This window comes from Miniopterus natalensis, chromosome 3 (assembly GCF_054644295.1).
Source record: "Miniopterus natalensis isolate mMinNat1 chromosome 3, mMinNat1.hap1, whole genome shotgun sequence".
In the NCBI taxonomy this organism is placed as follows: domain Eukaryota; kingdom Metazoa; phylum Chordata; class Mammalia; order Chiroptera; family Miniopteridae; genus Miniopterus; species Miniopterus natalensis.
The window spans coordinates 71,393,935-71,413,310 of NC_142083.1; the positions used below are offsets into that span (position 1 = coordinate 71,393,935).

Genomic DNA, 19,376 nt, shown 5'->3' on the forward strand with positions numbered 1-19,376 from the left:
AAAATGAAACACCTTTAAGGATATAGACTGTGTCCTGGGCTCCTTCTCTCACACCTCTGCTGCATGCACGCATGCACGGGCGCACACACACACACACACACACGCTGCTATAAAATGAGAGTATTTCAAACTGAGTATTCTAAAATTCCAGATGTCAATGAAATATAGTGGTACGTGTGTGTGAGTGTGTGTCACTGTGTGTGTGCACGTGTGCACACGCGTTTCCATGGTGGAGTGATACGTTTTATAACATATTTTTCAAAAGCAGTAGAAACATGCTGGCATTTTTTCTCCCTTTCTGCCCTGACTGTAGTCACTCAGAAAACCTTGTCCCTGAACACTGCAGCTCATTCAAGATTTCACTCCAGCTTTCTGGGGACATGTGCAGTTGCCTGCCTGGTCCTCAACGCTGGCTAAGATCACTGTCACCTAGGAACTCTTTTAACTTGCACATTCGCAGTCCCCACCTCACATCAACTGCCTCCTGAATGACAACCTGGAGGGTGGGTGAGAGGGATGGTGCCACTGCCAGCTCATAAAGCACGGTTTGTACAAATTTTGGGAAAGGTTTGGAAATTCTAAGGGTGCCCTTTGTGGCAGGTGAAGTGTGAGCTGGAGTTTTGCCCTGACTTAGCCCTGTGGCCAGGGGTTCTTGCATGGTGTACAACCTGCACAACTTTACTTGGTGGACCTGTCAGTCATTTGAAGTTGTCCTGGTGGTCTGTGCAGGGGCAGTCACCAGTCTGTAGACTGGCCTCTGCTGTGCCTTCCTACACTTGTTATTGAAGGGGAGCATTTGTGTGACAGAAGCCTTATAACCAGATGCAAAAGACTGCAGGAGGCATAGGGTTACATTCATGCCAGGAAAGAAAAGTTATATGCTAAACTGATGGAAAAGAGATTACGATGCCCAATCAACCTCAGGAGTCTTGGGAAAGAGAAAGGAACTAGAAGAGAACAGAATAATGGAAAGGAGGGGAAAGGAGAGGAGGGAGAGAGATGGGGTGCTCATCTGAGCCCAGCCAGGAAGGGGGAAAACATGGAGGCAAGTGTGTGAGAAGAGCCTGGCTTCTCTGCTCTGTCCAGCGAGCAGAACCAGGCCTGCGTGGTCCTAGCCCCTCTCTGGAAGGACAGCTCCCCCTTCCAAACTTCCCCAAACACACCAAGTTTGAGCAGCTAAGTGACCTGCTACTTCAGGTACTGATCTGTCCTAAAGGGATCTCTCGTGCAGCTGAAAGATGCCTGAAGTGGTATAATGGGGGGGACCTATGTTTCCTTGTCCAGTGACATGTAGGTACAGATTCAAGTCCAAATGAGTTTTAATGAACGTGCCTGCACCCAGTCAGCCACAGGTGCAAATGACATGCTATCTGACTCTTTAGGGTCTTTCTGTCTACATGGTCTTGTGGGGAGGGAATCCTGTAAAAGTAGAATGTGGGGGTCCCTGAAATGAGAATGAAGGGAAGGACTTACCTTCCCAAAAGAAAGGCTGCAGAAAAAGCCCAAGTCCCTGGATCTCCCAGTCTGCCTAGCAGTCTGTTCTCTGCTTTTATCTGGGCCCAATCTAAGGCAGGCCATGCTTTCTGGTGTTTTCATCTTATAGCTGCAAACACAAACATCTCTGATTTATATGACTTATCAGTATGTTTTTTCCCCACTTGGTTATCTGTATAAAGCAGATTCTTTTTTAATGGATCTTTAAAATCCACAGTATCCAAATGCTTGACGAATTTAAAAACCCTTCGTTGAGTGTCTCCAAATTGAATAGAGCCATGTGCTTAGGTGCTAGGAGCATGAAAATGAGTGGCACTAGCCCCTGGCCTGTGGAAAGACCCTCCGTTCCCGTGGGCAGACACTGCGTGGGAGAGGTGGGCACGTCAGTAACTTCCTGCACTCCAGTGTGCCACCGCTTCTTTGGCCAGGAGATTAGAAAGGCAGAAAAAGTGTTAAGACTAAATACTGGAGCTCCTTTCTCTTATAACCACCAAGCCCAATTATTATTAACAAATGCCTCTCTTGGCTCTAATAGTATGTTTAACAGCTTGTTGCTCAGAAACAGGACATCAAATTTCTTCATTCACAGATGCCCCAAATATTGCAGTACCGGCGTAAGGAATATAAACAATTAAGCAAGACCAGGAGTTTGGGTGCCATCCTGGCGAGGGGGGAGTAACAACACCCCAGATGATTCGTTTGCCGCTTTCATGGAATCACAGATGCCTGGCGAATGCTGATTTCCCACTGAGGCCACTGGCCACTGCATCAGGCATTAAGGGCACGAACATTTCTTTAGAGCCGCTTAGCTGAAGTTTATCGCGATCATTCAGCCATTGCCTAGCAACTTGCCGAGGCTATCAAAGAGCTCTTTGTCCTCGGGCCTGGCAAAACAGTCCCTCACACATCCCCTTATCAGCATTAGAACATTTATCAGGGAAAAAGGCTTCCATTGAGCCAGAGATTCCTGCACATTTAAAGATACCCCCTGAGTTTAGGAAGTTGTTTCCCAAAGTAGCTCCCATTAGAGCCTTTATCTGCACTTCGGGAAACATTCCACAAGAATTTCCTCAAGATGTCCCATGATTCTTCTTTGCTTTATAATCCGGGCGAACATTAAAAAAAAACCCAGACTTGAGCTCATGAAAGTTTATCTTCTCAAAAATGAGCAAGGCAGACATTTCTACCCCCTTTGCTGGGAATGTCACCATTTGAGGTGCACAAAATATAAATATGCCAGGCTTCCCGGCTTCCGTGCACTTCTCATCACTTCTTCAGGGAAGGAAAGAATCATGTGGTTGCTCCATCCTGTAGGAAAATGGTCTGGAATATCACATCAAAAAAGGAACAGGGCTTATTGATTCATTCAACAAATATTTGACCCCTTGCATGTGCTAGACACTATAGTGAACAAAAATAGGCACCATCTCTCCTTCATGGAACTGCCAGAATTCATTCATTACCCTAGGTGGAGTGTGGGTAGGGGTTGGATCTTTCTTCTGTGTTCTTTCCTCTATTTCTCTGAAATTCCTCTTCCCCTGCATCCCAACTGCCATTACTTTAGTTTAAGACCTTGTCATTTTTACCTTTTTCTTTTTAAAACTGGATAATCCAAAACAGCCATATGACAGGTCCTCTTTCTTCCAGGCTCATCTTCAGAGCATCTTCTGCCCTCCTACAAAACACAAGTTTAATTATGCACATCTCCTCCTTAATTGTCCATTTGGTTCCTGTTAGCACTCTTACCAAACTCCTGCACGCCTCAAAGCCCATTCAAACACAAACAGGGGTTTGCAGCAAAGAAAGTAAAGGTTTATTATTTAAAGAAATGGCACCAAACTGGAGTCACAGGTGAGCCATTGCTCTAAGACCCAGGTCCCCAGTGGCTTCTAGGGGATGGATTGTATAGGGGGAAAATCATTCATCATGATGGAGTTAGGATCGCGGTCTCTACTGCTTGGTCAACGCTAGGGTAGCTGAGGTAGTTCATCATTGCCTCTGGTCCTGATGTCAGCCACGGTGTCCCTCTGTCTGGTTTCACAAGACTGTGATTGGTGAGGTCCATTCAGTTTTTCTGGGTCTGGTCTTGAAACACAACTGAGGCTTAGATATTCTCTCTAGTTTGACTCAAACTCTGTCTCTGTGGTCAGCAGATCCAAGGCTTTGTTCCTAAGATTATTTGATGCGACCAGAACCTCATTGTCCTGAGGGCTTTATGATGAAGGGAGTGGGCCTGCAAGGGAGAGGGAGGTGGCGAGTCCGGGTGCTGGATGAGGCTAGTTTGAATCAAAGGGAAAGAAAGGAGAAAGATCATATTAAAGAAATGAAGTTTCTGTGTGGTTCCAACACCAGGGGGAAGCTCACACTCCACAGTATGGCACTCTGGCACTCTTGTCCCTGCTCTGCATGACCATGCCTGGCTGCCCTAATGACTCTCGGGCTGTCCTCACCCCCACTCCACCCATCCCCGATGTGGGGTTCCTGAAGGATTAGACACATACGTCTTTGGGCCTCTGAGCCTTGCACCCAACTTTCCTGTAGCTTGGAACCCTCTTCCACCTTCACAAACTCCCTCCTTCTCCCACCATGGTCCCCGGGCGGAGCTGGGTGTGCCTGTCCTGGGCCATTACCACTCTGGATTTAGAGGTCGTTCTTAGAGCGCCTCTCACCAGCCAGCCAGCAGCTGCCAGACCCCGTGAATGTTTATTGAGTTGAACTCTCTCTTCTGTCTTTGACAAACAAGGAAATAAAAAGATGTCTTGTAGGACTCTAGGGAAGTTGGCAAAGACTAGGATGAGATCAGTGGAAATCATTCAGGAATGAAACACACACACACACACACACGGCCCAAAAAAAAGGTTACAGCAGACTTACAGTTTCCTATCCCAGAGAAAGTTTCACCCTGTGCCTTCCATAGAGGCCACATTAGTAGCACTGACCCTGGTATCCCCTCTGTGAGTCTCATTTCCTGAAATTTCACACTTAGAGATTTATTTTGTAGGCTCTTAACATGTATATTCTCTTAAAATATTAATATACTCTAGAGAAAGTAACACCTCAGCAATAATAAATGTATCTTATCCTTTCCTGACTATTAAATGAAGGGAAAGATAGCAAGAGGATACCAGAGGCCTGCAGGGCAGGAGTAGCAATAGGAGAAAATGTCAGGAAAAGAAGACAGCTTCACACTTTTCCCTGGAGTTGCCCCCCAACTGAGATATACTTTATATTTGTCTTCAGTTTAGGCATTAATATCTACAAAATGATGACTCATGTTTATTGACGATAGAGAAAAAGAAAATGATTGAATTTTTAGGGGGAGTTGGTAATAGAATTGTTATAGTTTACTTTCCAAGGAAACACTTCATTGCAGTCATAAAAGTTATTTAAAAGGAAACTTGGTTCTGTTGAAATATGTGTATAGTGTATATGATTGGAGACAGAAGATTTGATAGATGATTTCTGGAATTCCCTGTGATTGTCTGGAAGTGAAATGATGGGTAAATCATGTGAAATGAGCTTATCTTTGCAATGGATCTCCTTGCTATATCGAGGGCCTTGTTACATATGTGAAAATTACCCCGATAAAGTTGATTATGACTGATGGCTGTGCTAATCAGCTGAACAAACCTGTTAGGGAAGGGGACTCGGATATGAAATAAAAGATCACTTATTCACACTTGTCAGCCTGCCCGAGAGTCATTTTTCTTCGCATGCTCTGATTGAGAATGTGCTAATTCCCATATAAATCATGATAATCTGTAATGGCAAACAGCAGCATATACTTTTTGACCTAAGGTGTGTGCTCCGCTCCCTCTTAACTGCATTGATTGAGTGTAACGTCAAGGAGAGACTGGAAAGCAGCTGATAAACTAAATCACTATAAATAGCTAACTCGTCCATTTCCCCAAGCTCCCACCCCACACAAAAAAATAAGTGCCAAAAATCAGGACTAATTTTCAGGATGATTTCAGATTGACAAAGTAATTATTCAGCCTCCACTTCTCCAAAATCCCAACTGGGATTTGCCTGGGTGGCTCCAGGGTGCCTGACTGTCTGTGAAGCAGGTGTCCCTCTTTCAGCTGCTGGTAAACAGGAGTCCGGTTCACAGTCAGTGCTCAGGAACTGAACTTGAGCAGAGTGAAGCCTGTAGCGGATTACCTTTGCTGGTACTTCCTTCGTAGTCACAAACCACCGTGTAGTTTCGCAGCTTCCTTAGAAGCGATTTACTCCACTATCCATTTGATGCTTCTGCCTGATATCGATGTGAGTCACAACACCAGATAAGAGTCTGTGGCTGATGAATCACATTTGGGGAGTGTAGAGGTTGCAAGTCCATCTCAGCTTTTCAAAACAGATTTGATTAAAAAAAAAAGATCATATATTTGTGAACTCAAAAAAAAAAAAATCATAGTAGGCCAGAATTCCATTTCTTACTCGTGGGGGAACTCGCACGCCCTAATCAACTTACAGCAGGCCTGATCGCCTTCCTTCCACCTGCAGTCCAAGCTAAAGTACTAGGCCGTTGATGCCTCAAGCCGGGCACAGTGAGGTCTGTGTGCTTTCGGGCCTCCTTTACCACGTGGGAGACTTTCCGAAGGAAAGGAGACAGGACAGTCAAGAGCGGAGATGTGTTTTGCTAGAAGTGGCCGTGTACCAGTCAGCGGTGTTCACGTTCTGGTTTGGGGTTGCGTCTGTTCTAAGGGCCAGGGTCATTTTTCTCCTGATCAGTCGAGAAGGAACCTGCAGCACCAGCATCGCCTTCCCAGCTCCTTGGTGCCGGGTGGCTTCTGGACTCCTCAGGCGTGTGCGCGCTTGCTCTCGTTGTGTTTGCACTTGGTCTAAGGCCAGCCGTCGCCAGTTCACTACGAATTACAGCTCATTCCTGTTCCCCGTCAGTGCAAAGAGCGTTTCTTTGAGTTGTGAAGAACTCAGATGTACAAGAAAGAAGCCCCTGTCGTATTTCAAATACACACTTACAAAGGACACTTCCACTGACCTCCAGTAAAACTCAGGTTTATTGTTTTATTTTTGCAACTTGGGTTTTTCTTTGTGTTTCCTCTAGGCATTTTGTTCATTCATGACTGACTCTGAAGTCTCCCTGTTTCCAGAGTGAGAGTTAAACACCTACATAGTTTCATAAGAATCAATAACTTAGACAATGTCTACAAATAACATCAGTTGTGACATTCTGCCTTTAGCTGCCCAAAGTCAGATTAAATTTTTAACGAGGAATTTGGTGGCATTGATTTCTGTGCTGCACAAGGTATCATCAAAATAGTTTAAGATTGTGTTTATTTGGTTGCTTGGGGGTGGGGGGGTTCTTTATGTAAAACAATTTAACCACCTTTGATTTCTCCTTATTTTTTTACACTTCACCCACTTCTCTGTAAAAATGAAGAATGGAGGGGGAGGGAGGGAGTCACTGAGAGCTAAGTGATGCAATAGTTTTGATAAATGTTGCTTTTAATAGAGCCTTTGGGCTTCCCCTTTGTTCTCTCCACCTAAAGAAGAAAATCAGTGCAACAAAGGTGTTTTATACCTTCTCTTTTATGACCATAGAAAATAGTCCTGGATTATTTTAAAGTTAGGATGACACGTGATCCCACAAAGTGTGATGGCACATGGATGTGTGTAAGTGGATTTTAAACCTCATGCCGCCTCCACTCCTCGCTGTGGGGGTTCATCAGCTCTGATACCAAGACCTTAGTCCTTGCCTCTGAGAGGGTCCACCCGCCCTGCCTCTCGCTCAGCCTCGCCCGTGTGCCTCGTTCCAGGTGTCCACTGTGACAGCGTGTGTGCCGAGGGACGCTGGGGTCCCAACTGCTCCCTGCCCTGCTACTGTAAAAACGGGGCTTCGTGCTCCCCCGACGACGGCATCTGTGAGTGCGCACCAGGGTTCCGAGGAACCACGTGCCAGAGAAGTAAGTGTGCCCTTAGGTGGCAGCTCCGGTCTCTCCTTCTCGGGGCACCGTGTGTAGAATTATTACCTCTGTCCCTCCTCTCAGGTCACAGTGATGTCTGCTGCAGCCGAGGGCAGAAAGAAGTGTAATAGGTCACCTTGTCCTTTGCAGAGCTGTCCTTAATAGCATGTCCCGAGTTTTATTCCTTCCAACCTTCAGGACTGACCTAACAGATGGGGCTTTAGCCATTTCCCCCAGTAATGATTTCATTGCCTCATTGGCATCATCATCGGGATATGTTTCTTGATCCTGCCTTAAATCCTGCAAATGGTGCTCCAGAAATCCATTGACCTGTAAATATTTTATTCAGCAATTTTGGCATTGGCCTTATTTCAATTACTAGAAGTCAACATCAGCCAAACCTTGAGGCAAATCATGCATCCTGCTAGTCCATCTTAAAGTCAGTACTATGGGGGAAATAGAATTGCTGAGTTAAAAAATGGGGGCTGTTGACATTGGTCAATGGAAATTTTAAGTTAGGAAATGATTCATAAGATTTTACTAAATCTTCATGTAAATGTTCTCAAGAAAGGGATATACAACTAGCTATAAGATACATTATTCTAGCTTTTTAATTACTTTTTTCATTCGAAAGCTCTATGCAGTTGTCCTATGTTTAAATCCAAATACTGTCTTGGGAGGAACCTAATTGTGCAGCATTCTGCTTCCTCGTTTTTCAACCACAACCATTAACCTGGATCGTGCTGGGGAGGAACTGTCTTTGAATTCTGACTATAGATCCATTTATTGCCAGCAGTGACTCTAAAGAATGAAGGGTCAGCACGTGGCTTGAGAGTTATTTATTTGTGCCTTGTTAGAATTTAGAATTTTATTTCCTTCCTTCATTTATTTCTTAAAGCCTCTAGCTCTTTGGCAAACCTCAAGCTAATTGGAGCCATAAATGGGAAAATAAAGACTAGGTCATTTGCCTGCCCTCAGGCAATTCAGAATTTAGTGGCCTTTTTTATTATTATTAAAGAATACCCTTGGTTTTTTTAGTGGTGGTTATTTTATACTTGGAAAATTCTCCATATCATTAAAAATTTTTGTTACTCAAAACTTAATTTAAGGGTGTGTGGCTTCGTAGGTCTCGATATGGAAAAGGAAAGAAACATATCTCAGGAAAGATAACTGTCGATTTCCATCCTGTTTTCAGTCTGTTCCCCTGGTTTTTATGGGCATCGCTGCAGCCAGACATGCCCGCAGTGTGTGCACAGCAGTGGGCCCTGCCACCACATCACCGGCCTGTGTGACTGCTTACCCGGCTTCACGGGAGCCCTCTGCAATGAAGGTGAGGCACAGGTTTGGGGAGACACCTGGTGATGAGCGAGCCCCATGCAGTCTGTCCTCGGGCTTCCCCAAGGATGTGTCTACAGCTACCAGCTATCGATGTCCCTGGTAATGCTGTGTTTGCAGCTTCGGTAAATATGACTTTGAGCTTTGGAGAAGCTGGCTTACCACTCCAGCAAAACCTCTTTATTCCCTGAGCGGTGCTACTCTTCCGTTTTAATTGGAAACAGCCTCCCTTGAAAAATCAATGTGAGGAAGGATGTTGGCTTCCTGAGCAAAAAGTTATGAAGTCAGATTTCTAGGAATGTAATGTTGTCTCCTGGCTTGTGATGCCTTAATGAGGGTGTGTGGCTTCATGTGCTTACAAAAATGAGCCCATTCAGGATAAGGGAGGCTGTTAAGTGGAGGCAGCTACTAAATGGGCAGCTGGGTGGTTGGCCTTTCAAGTTGTTTCCTGTCCCAAGAGTCTAGGGTTCTGTGAGACGAGACGTGAGGATGAGTTGCTGACCTGTAACTTATTCACAGTGTGTCCCAGTGGCAGATTTGGGAAAAACTGTGCAGGGATTTGTACCTGTACCAACAATGGAACCTGTAACCCCATTGACAGATCTTGTCAATGTTACCCAGGATGGATTGGCAGTGACTGCTCTCAACGTAAGTCTTGTCTGAGAATAACTGATCAACCATTTTGATTTGTTTGTTTTCAAGTTGTTGAGGGTTGAAGTATGGGTGGTTATATTATCAAGCAAAATATATGAATAATTATAAGATATATTATTTTAATTTTTAAATGGATTTGTTTCCCCCATTAAGAGCTCTGTGCAATGGTCCTATATTTAAATCTAAATAATGCCTTGAAAAGAATCTAAATAAATAGCATTTTTGCTTATTTAGTTTTCAGTGATTCTTCATCTGTAAAATGGGGGTCATGCACTCAGGAAATCTATTCTAAGGTTCAGTCCAGACCTCAAGTGTCAGATATTATTTTTCCCTTGCTCTTGGGGAAAAAAATGGTCACACAATTATGGGAGACATTTTTATTTTTAAAAATTACTTCAGATTATTTATTTATTGTCTTTATTGGGCCATATTCCATACTGGGTAACCATATAGAAATTATAGATGGTCTTCCTTTTAAGCAGTTATGTTCTTTAAGCATTAATAGGAATGAAATGGTTTTTGGGTTTTTTTTGTAAATCTAATCATTTTACCCTGTAACTTTACTATTTCACAGGTTCTGATGGTCCTTCAATGGTCAGTGACCCCCTAAGATTTAGTTTAGTTTAGTTTTTTCAAATCAAAGAGTTTAAATAATCTATCTTAGATTGACTTTAAAATAATGGAATGTTTAGTTTTATTATTTTCTGCTTTTTCTAAGTGAGAGGTTTTATAAATAAACCAATTCTTAGATACAACTGAGAGCCTTGACATTTAAAACAAGCCTCTAGTGGAAACTCTGGAATTGGCTGACAAGTGCCAGTTTTCAAGATCAAAGACATGAATTACATGACCTTGAGTCCCTTCTCTCAAGTCACATCATTTTTTCTACCTGATCTCTGCTCAAACAGCCTCTCCTCAGAGAGGCCATCCCTAACCTGTCTTTTTTTTTTATAGTACTTTCTCGCCATTGGTTTTTGGGTTGGCTGCCTGGTTCGCCTGCCTTCCCTGCTAAAATAGAAGCTTCCAGAGTGTAACCTGGACATTCTCTTGTTCTCTGCTATCTCCTTTGTTCCCTGAACAGTGCTGGGCACAGGGGTGCTGTATGTGCATTTGTTAAATAACTAAATCTGTGCACTTGAGGTGATGTTCGCCTCACACTGCAGTCTGAGCGAATGCACGCCAGCGGTGATGGTTGCCCTCGTAGTCAGCCTTGCCATCTGGGCCTTAGATCCGGAGCTGCGTGCTTTCTCAGCCCTGGTGCACACTGCTAACCTCTCCAGGGCAGGAAGGCGTGGAGGGAGGGCGGAATCTTCTCTGTTGGGCTGGCCTCAGAGCTCTCACAGCTCTCCATGCTGTGCTTTCAGCTTGTCCGCCCGCCCACTGGGGCCCGAACTGCATCCACACGTGCAACTGCCACAACGGGGCCTTCTGCAGCGCCTACGACGGGGAATGCAAGTGCACCCCCGGCTGGACGGGGCTCTACTGCACGCAGCGTAAGCAGCCAGCCTCCCAAACCCACCGCGGGGGGGGGCACGCCAAGGAAGACACAGCCTTTCCCTGTGCACACGCGAGCTCAGCCCCTCTGGCTTTCCTGGCATTCCAGTCTACCAGTGACCTATAACTGGTTAAGAGCTGCCACGTTCAGGTTTCCTGTCTGTGTCATCAGGGCAGTGAGGCGGAGCAGTGCTCTATGCTGTTGTGGGCAGTTTCTTTCTCATTTCTTCCTTAACAAGACCCTATTTCTGTGGCTAAACTCCCTGTCGTGTATTCTAGCAGCACCAGGCTAGGATAAGTGACAGTGACTAGGAAGGAAGTGGAGACCGTAGCCTCTGTCTGATTACTGTGTGCTTGGAGGAAACTAATTTCAGTGGCTCTCGAACTTGAGCAAGCTTCCGAATCACCCGATGGCTCAGTTAGCTGGCCCCATGCCCGGAGTGTTTGATTCAGCAGGTCTGGGCGGGGACCTGAGAATGCACATTTCTAACAACTTTCCACATGGTGAGTGCCAGTCTGGGCTTATGCTTTAGGAACCACTAGTTCTTTTTCCATTTTATATTCCATAGTGTATTAAAACCATTTCTTCTTCGATGAGGTCATGAGTGTCATAGGTTATAATGTGCAAAGTACTCCCCAGCTCGGCACCATTGGGGGAAAAAGACTATTCTCTACCCTCTTGCCTTTAATGGAATGAAGGAGAAAAGACAGGAAGGAATGTATTATGATTATCATTAATACTAATATATAATTTTAAATCATAGAAATGAATGGAGGAGGAAAGATCAGTCAGAAATTAGGCAATTCTTGTTCAATGCTAATTAGAGAGCAAGCCTTTTGGAACTTTCTAGATAGGGATACAGACCTCGAGCCATGATGTGAAAGGGAGAGTTGGCAAGGAGGAGGTTTGTCCCAAGCATATTCTGCCAAGATTGCATATAAACATATAATGTTTTTTGAGCTCCTTAGGGAAAAGTAGTTATAAGTTTTTAATGATAATTCCAAAATTAGGACCTGCTCCAGTCAGAGGCACTTTTTAAATGGAAGTATCCCAATCCAGTGGGAGGAGCATGGGGACTAGAGCCAGACTCGCTGCATTTTGTATGGTCGCCCTGCCACCCTGCCATTTGCTGGCTGTGTGACTCAGGGCGCTCAGGGCTCGGCTCCCACGTGTAGGACGGGGTTATCCATCCCCGTGTTTCTGGGCTACTCTAAGGAATCAGTGAGGATGTGAGAAGAATCTGGCACAGAGTAGGTGCTAAATAAGTACAGTGGCCATGGTGTGTTTCGATGCAGCCTGGCCTCTGTGTCCTGAAAGCTGAGCTTTCATTAAACCTCCCTATAAGAAAAGGGAAAAATAAAAGGGACATATGACGCTTGGAAACAGCCGCGGAACCAGCCGGTGTTGAAGTTTTCTTCATGCCACAGAGCCCTGAAACTCTTACAGGACAGCTGCTGGCCCATGAAAGCCAGCAGGGCTTGTGCAGGTCCTCAGCTCAAGGGTCCCGGTGGCCTGGGTCCTGAAAATTGTGCCTCACTGGGAAGGCACATTGCTTTGCTATAAAGCACCTGTGAAGTGCAGGTTTCTTAAGTTCAGCGTCTACCACACACCTTATTATCTAATTAACAGATACAGTGGACAGGACTAGCATCAGAATCAGAGACATTCTGTACCCAAAGTGAAAGCATGCAGGTCACTTTTATATAAAGTACTGGTTTCAGTCCAGGGAAGTGGAGTCCAGGATTCTAGTCGTTGAGTGAAAGAATGGCAGGGAATGGCCCAGACCTCTTCGGGGTTGACTATGCCTTGTTAGAAGACACCAGTCTCACCTCCAGGGCACCAGTAATGATTCAGCTGCCAGGTATGGAACTGTTCTGCCTCCTGCCTGTGAATTTCAGCTTCCTTACAAGACCCCTTCTTGAGACTTCAGAGAAGGCTTTTTGACAATCTGACACGTGTATTACTGTCTTTATTCTCTCTCCCTTGACTCAAGGTGTTTTAAAATGTTGGAGGCAGGGGCTGTGCTTCTCCTCAGCAGCCCCTTGACCCTTGCTGTCGTTCCTCCTTGCACAGGATGTCCCCTGGGGTTTTATGGAAAAGACTGTGCATTGATTTGCCAGTGCCAAAACGGAGCCGACTGCGACCACATCTCCGGGCAGTGTACCTGCCGCACAGGGTTCATGGGCAAGCACTGTGAACAGAGTGAGTATGACCGCATGACATCTCTAGATGGTCTCCCCTGCCCCCAGAACCGCTTTTCCTAGATACCTGAAGATATGAAGGCAGAACTTGCAACTTGCGAGTTGTTGGAGCTGATGGCTGGACACCAGCACGGTTGACTTCCCTTCAAAGACCTGGCCACCTTGGGATCTTTGCTGTCTTTTCCCTCAAAATTCTTCTTCTGAGTAATTGCTCAGTGCCCTGGGTGGAGGGGGTGTGGCTACAAGACCGAAGACAGAATTCAAGTTTTCCATCTGTTCATCCTGGCTCCCTCTTCCACTCCTCCTTATTTTTGGAATGTGGATGCTCAGAGCTTTAAAAGAGCCCGTGAAGCTTTCTCTACGGCGAAGGCAGAGCCCAGGTCTCTCACGGAGAGAGGGTGCACTCGGTGGGCCAGGCTGGGTGTGCAGGAGGCAGAGGGCTGGGTGCCCAGGGCCAGCCCGCTGTGGGTGAGCGAGCAAGTCCGTGCAGACACGGCCGCCCTTTTTACAACCTCATTTAGAACGTACTTTTATACTGTTTCTACTAACAACTTCTCACCTTAGTCCTAACTTTCAAGACAATATATTGCCTTAAAATTTTGTTCTAAAAACCCCATCCTGGGAGAATATGCTCCATTGGAATTACCCATCCTTGGTTTTCCGTTTCCACTGCACTAGCTATGCATCTGCTCACAGGGTTACGGGAACATTCAGTCTTAGACTGAGTGTTTCAAATTAGTTTATTATTATTTTCCTCTGTGACCTTCGCTATTCAAGAGTAATAAATAAGGGCTTGCTTTCTAACTGTAATGGCAGGGAAAGGAGCAGGAAATTTCCTGCTCACCAGAGGGTGCACTAGTGAAGAATGAGGCAAAGATTACAAGGCTGCAGGAGCCATGTGGCCTGGAAGGACTGATGGGCATAGCAGGACTCTGGCAATAAAGCGCCGCTCTCCCACCTCCCCACCAGCACTTCACAGCACCGCTGGGCGGCCCCATAACATGTGCTAAACCCTGGAATATGTGTGCATATCCTCCTGCCAGCAAATACAGCAAGAGTGACATCCAAGAAGCAGCCTGGACAGAGAGCACCCGATTTTAGCTTTGCTCTGCTAGTTCATTTAATCACGAGCCAGATACTGAATCACAGAGTTTCCTGCACACCCCTTTGTATATATGAATATTGTGTGTACGTATACAAATGTGTAAACATATGTGCACATACATATAGGGGTGGGCAAAAGTTGGTTTACAATTATAAACACGTGAAACACAGTTTATTCTTATATAATTATTTATTAATTATTGTTGTTTTTTAATGCAAACCACTGTAATCCTCCTTTTGCCCACCCCTGTATATGTATAGAAACCAGAATAAGCTCTAAACTGACTTTCGCTTGAATGGCAGACTGTAACCAGACTTACTAAATAAAAGCCGCTTAAATGCTTCCATGATAATTCTGAACAACAAATTAAACTTTCCCAGGGCTCATTTGTAAACAGAAACCCTACGTTGGACAGAGAACTCTGATGATGATAGCACAGTGCCCCCTGCTGCTCACTGTACAAAAAACATCAGTTTTGTCATGACGAGTTTTAGATTTAACATGCCTGTGCTATTCTTTGAAATTCATGCCCAAACTTAGTAAGACTACACCGTAAGGATCCCCCTGTCTCAGTCTATCAGCCTTCCACCTGCAAGTCCACATTTCGAGCCGTTCTATGGTAAGTGAAGTGCTTACCTAGAAAATTTGTAAACTTGCCCCCTTCCTCTCCCCCTTCTGCCAGCCAGTCCAAGTCAGAATGTGCCATTGGGAGGACCCCTGAGCCTGTAGTAAGATATACTTCTTCTCAAGGAAGCATCTCTAGTTTATACTTTTTAATCTGGTCCCCTTCCATCCCATAGTTTTGTCTGGTGGAGTCATCTCAGATTGTCCTTAGTGATGATCTTCGTCAGTTCCATTGCAGTTCCACAGACTCTGTACACACCCCTCTGGGAGGTGGGTACATAGAAGCTGAAAGTGTCAGGAGCTGTGCTGAGGGGCTCAGTCTCGTCCTGGGTCGCCTGGCCTGTGAGCCACACCATGATTCAGGGAACGCTGGCCAGCTCTAGGGCACTTTGGGCGGTACAAGTCTACCTGAACAGGGATCCCTTGAAAGAGCTGGCCCCCGGACACACAGGGTCGTACAGTAAGAGACAGCCTTGCCTCAGATTCCCACGGCTGACCTGGACTTTGATTTCCTTCTCAGAGTGCCCTGCAGGAACATACGGCTACGGCTGTCGCCAGATATGTGACTGTCTGAACAACTCCACCTGTGACCACATCACTGGCACCTGTTACTGTAGCCCAGGATGGAAGGGGGCACGGTGTGATCAAGGTAAGGGTGCTAGTGAATAGAACTACCTCATATTGTGTGACCACCACCTACCACCCAACATTAAATGTCTTCCCCTGTGTTATCTGATGCAATCCTCACCGGGACTCTGCGAGGCATAGCTGGCTAGTTATTTAGTTGCCAGATGGATGCCTTATTGTCACTGACCTACAGATGAAAAAACTAAAGCTCAGAGAGGTTGAGTAACTTGCCTAAGGTCATACAGCTACTATAAAATATGTCAGGGCTTTGACATCAGCTTTTCCAAAGCTCTTGTACTTTCCACTGTGCCTACAATTGTTTTCAGCCTCACTGAGGTGTGATTAACCTATAAAAAGCAATACATGTATGGAATATATATACAATAACACAGAGTGTACAATTTGATAAAATCTGACATGTACACATCCATGAAACCATCACCACAGTAAATCATGAATATATCCATCACTTCCAAAAGTTTCTTCATATCCCCCCCTGCCATCACTGCCCCAAGCACTCACTGATCTACTTTCTGCCGCTACAGATTAGTGCAGTTTTTAGAATTTCATATAAATGGAATCGTATGGTACACTTTTTGCCTGATTTTGTTTACTCGGCATGATTATTTTAAAATTAAACCATATTGTAGTGCGTGTCAGTGGTTCAGTTCTTTTTATTGCTGAGTAGCAGTCCATTGCATGGAATGTGCCATAATTTCTTTGCCATTCACATGCTGATGGACATTTAGATTGTTTCCAGTTTTTGGCTACTACAGGTAAAGCTTCTGTGTACAATAGTGTATCGGGTTTTTATATGGGCATATGCTTTCATTTCTCTTGAGTAACTTAGTAGGAGTGGAGTAATTGGGTCCTATGGTAGGCATCTATTTAGCTTGTGAAGAAACTCGTGCCCGTGGTTTTTAACTAGGGTGTGTATCGTAATCCCCTGGGGGTACTTCTCCTATGCACAGTCCATTTGGCCGGTCTGATTCTGGGATGGATGGGGCCTTTGAGAAAGTGCTCCTTATGCTTCTGCAGCGTGGCCTCCAGAGAGTTCCCACTGCACACGGTGTCCTTCAGTAGGTAATAAGTATAATAAAAATAAACGCCAGGGGTATGAGGCTTTAGAATTCATACAGTAGTGTAGGTGAGTCATCCTGCACTCTAGCTTATGTAGGTGCTCATTTCATTCTCCTTCCTGCAATAACGTTTCCATGCTCATGATTTATGGTTGACTGTCCTAACAACAGGACGTTCTGTTCCACAATCACATCGTAGTTGCAGATGCATTATAATCACCCTACACCGGCCTTGGTGCTCTGTTTCGGGGCAGACTGTCTTATCGGAAGGTCTAGCATGTAGGGACATTTGAGCTGGAGGCACCTTCCTGGAGGCCAGTTTCCTCGTTTTCAGATGAATCTACAACCAGAGAGCTTAGGGGAAAGGTCAGACTATCTGGATCAGTTCTTTTAGATTCCAGGTTTCTTGACTCTTAACCCGTACCTTTCGTGTCTTCACTTGATGAGACAAGAGGAAGAACTGTGGAAAACTGAATTTTGAATTATGAGTAAGGTTTCAGGGAGATGTTATGAGGTATTATTGGGGCAGACCTTTCTATCATAGAAAGTAACTGGGTAGAACAGTATCTTCTGAGGCGAAGGCTCATTAAAATAAGGATCAGGCAGATCCTGATCTTGGACTAGATTTAAAATGGAGTTATTCTTGCTCGAGGGACAATTACTATTAAAAATGCAAAAGATAGACATAAAATTAAGTTAGTTGAAACATTTAGGAACTAACACTTCCTCAGCTTAATACTGTATAATAAATAAAAGCATAATAGTAATCGGATGAGGTATTACTCAATTAATTGTCCAAGTGTTTAATCTGACAAATGTGAGAAGCTCCCAAATCCTACTGTTGAACCTTGGGGTTTGGGACCTCCTGCCCCTTTGTCCAGCCTTAGAGCAGCCTTTGTCTGGGCACAGACAAGCCAACAACATCCAAAAATAAGGAACGTTCATTTTTCCTTCCCACTTTGTTTCCAAATTAACCTCTCATGAGCTGCAAATACCCAGGTCTTAGCACGGCAGGGGACTTTTGTAACTAGAGAGCAAATATTTTCCCCGCAGTCACCCTCACCCCGGTCTCCTTTCCTCCGTGTTCTAGCCGGTGTCATAATAGTTGGGAACCTGAACAGCCTGAGCAGAACCAGCACGGCCCTGCCCGCCGACTCCTACCAGATCGGGGCCATCGCGGGCATCGTCATCTTGGTGCTGGTGGTCCTCTTCCTCCTGGCGCTCTTCATCATTTACCGGCACAAGCAGAAGGGGAAGGAGTCGAGCATGCCCGCTGTCACCTACACCCCCGCCGTGAGGATCCTCAACGCCGACTACACCGTTTCGGGTACGGGAGGCCCTGGGGGCCCTGCGCGCTGGGAGGTTAGGTTTTCTCACCTGGTTCTTCGAAACTGGGTGTTTGGCTGTGCTGTCCGTTGTGACCGGCGGTTAGCCTCGGGGGCATTTTATGTTTGGAGAAGGTCCGTTGTTAGAGATGTGTTCTATGTGTCCAAACTAGTAACGTCACCACTGTTGTCCCCTGTGAGGGTTTTTTAATTAGATGTATTATGTGATTGCTTTAGAATTTGGGAATTTCAACCTGGAAAAAGCTTTACTGCGTAGCCAGGCCCAAGTTTTTGTCCTATTTGGGGACAGGGAGGAGAGAGGGAGGGGGTGGCTGTAACTGTACCAAGGTCATGGACCGGACCAGGGGTAAGGACCACGTCTTCTGTCTCTGGCCTTAGGTTTTTCCACAGTTCCTTCCAGCCTGTCCCGGAGCCCACACAAATCATTGACTGCCTGGCAACCGAGTTACAGGAGAAATAGTTTTTTGGTTGTAGCAAGAACCAGGGCATTTGTTTAAGAACACTCTTAAATCTTCCTTTCTGTCACAAATCCCCGTAAAAGTAAATTTTTAAGTGACACTCTCAGTCATCAGAAGAAGTAACCACTTAAACCGAGGAATTTTGAAACAAATATTTATTAATTTGGGGACAATTACTGAAGGATTTCGGGGTGTCCCATGTTTATAAGCACACTGCCTGGGGCGGGGGGTGCATTAGTAGCCATACAGAATAACGTAGGACAGAATATTGTGTCAAGAACTCAAGCGTTTAAAAAGAGAGGAAACGACGGCAGAAATTGCTTCCAAGAGGGGCCTTCCCAGCTCGTACAAGCCCCGAGGGAAGAGCAGGGCGATCTGTGGGTCTCTGCGCACTGTTCCAGGAGGCAGGTGGGAAGTCGGGGCCCCGCAGCTCCTGGCAGCTTCGCTGAGTGTGCGGGGCAGGGGGGAGGCCGCCCAGACACTGGGTTTCTTCCTTTCTCTGCCCTTTTCGCACCCGGGGTTCGGGGAGCCTGCATCTCACCCGTTTCCTTCCCCTCTTGCAGAAACCCTTCCTCACGGCAGCGGCGGGAATGCCAACAGCCACTACTTCACCAACCCCAGCTACCACACGCTCACCCAGTGTGCCGCGTCCCCGCACGTCAACAACAGGGACAGGATGACCATCGCTAAGGTGAGAGGCAGAGGCTCGGGTGGCTGAAGGCAGAAGGGGAGAGAGGAAGGAACAAGCAGGTATGGAGGGCTGCTGTTTGCCAGATGCTGTTCCTGGTGCTTTTTTTAGAGCTATTGTCTCATTGATTCCTCTAAACAGCCCTGTAAGCGTGTATTAGGATCTCCAGTCTAATGACAAAAAACCTGAGTCATGGGGAATTTAAGTCACTTCCAGACATAGCTCCCCAGCCAGTGGGCGAGGCAGCTGCGATGTGAGTCAAGGTCTTTCTGTCTCTACAGTTTGTGCTGTTTCCATTGCACCTCTTTGGAAAAACGTTCCTCGTATTGCCTGAGGTTTTAAAATA

At 45.7% G+C, this 19,376-nt stretch overlaps 1 protein-coding gene across 1 annotated transcript in view; it reads left to right on the top strand.

Moving 5' to 3' along the window:
* The window catches only part of MEGF10 (multiple EGF like domains 10), a 155,628-nt gene that overhangs the window by 126,427 nt on the left and 9,825 nt on the right, over positions 1-19,376 (top strand). The window contains exons 14-21 of the mRNA XM_016217801.2: positions 7,272-7,418; positions 8,614-8,748; positions 9,273-9,401; positions 10,772-10,900; positions 12,976-13,104; positions 15,353-15,481; positions 17,629-17,865; positions 18,906-19,033. Of these exons, the coding sequence (XP_016073287.2) occupies positions 7,272-7,418; positions 8,614-8,748; positions 9,273-9,401; positions 10,772-10,900; positions 12,976-13,104; positions 15,353-15,481; positions 17,629-17,865; positions 18,906-19,033 (1,163 nt within the window). The remainder of the gene's footprint in view (positions 1-7,271; positions 7,419-8,613; positions 8,749-9,272; positions 9,402-10,771; positions 10,901-12,975; positions 13,105-15,352; positions 15,482-17,628; positions 17,866-18,905; positions 19,034-19,376) is intronic.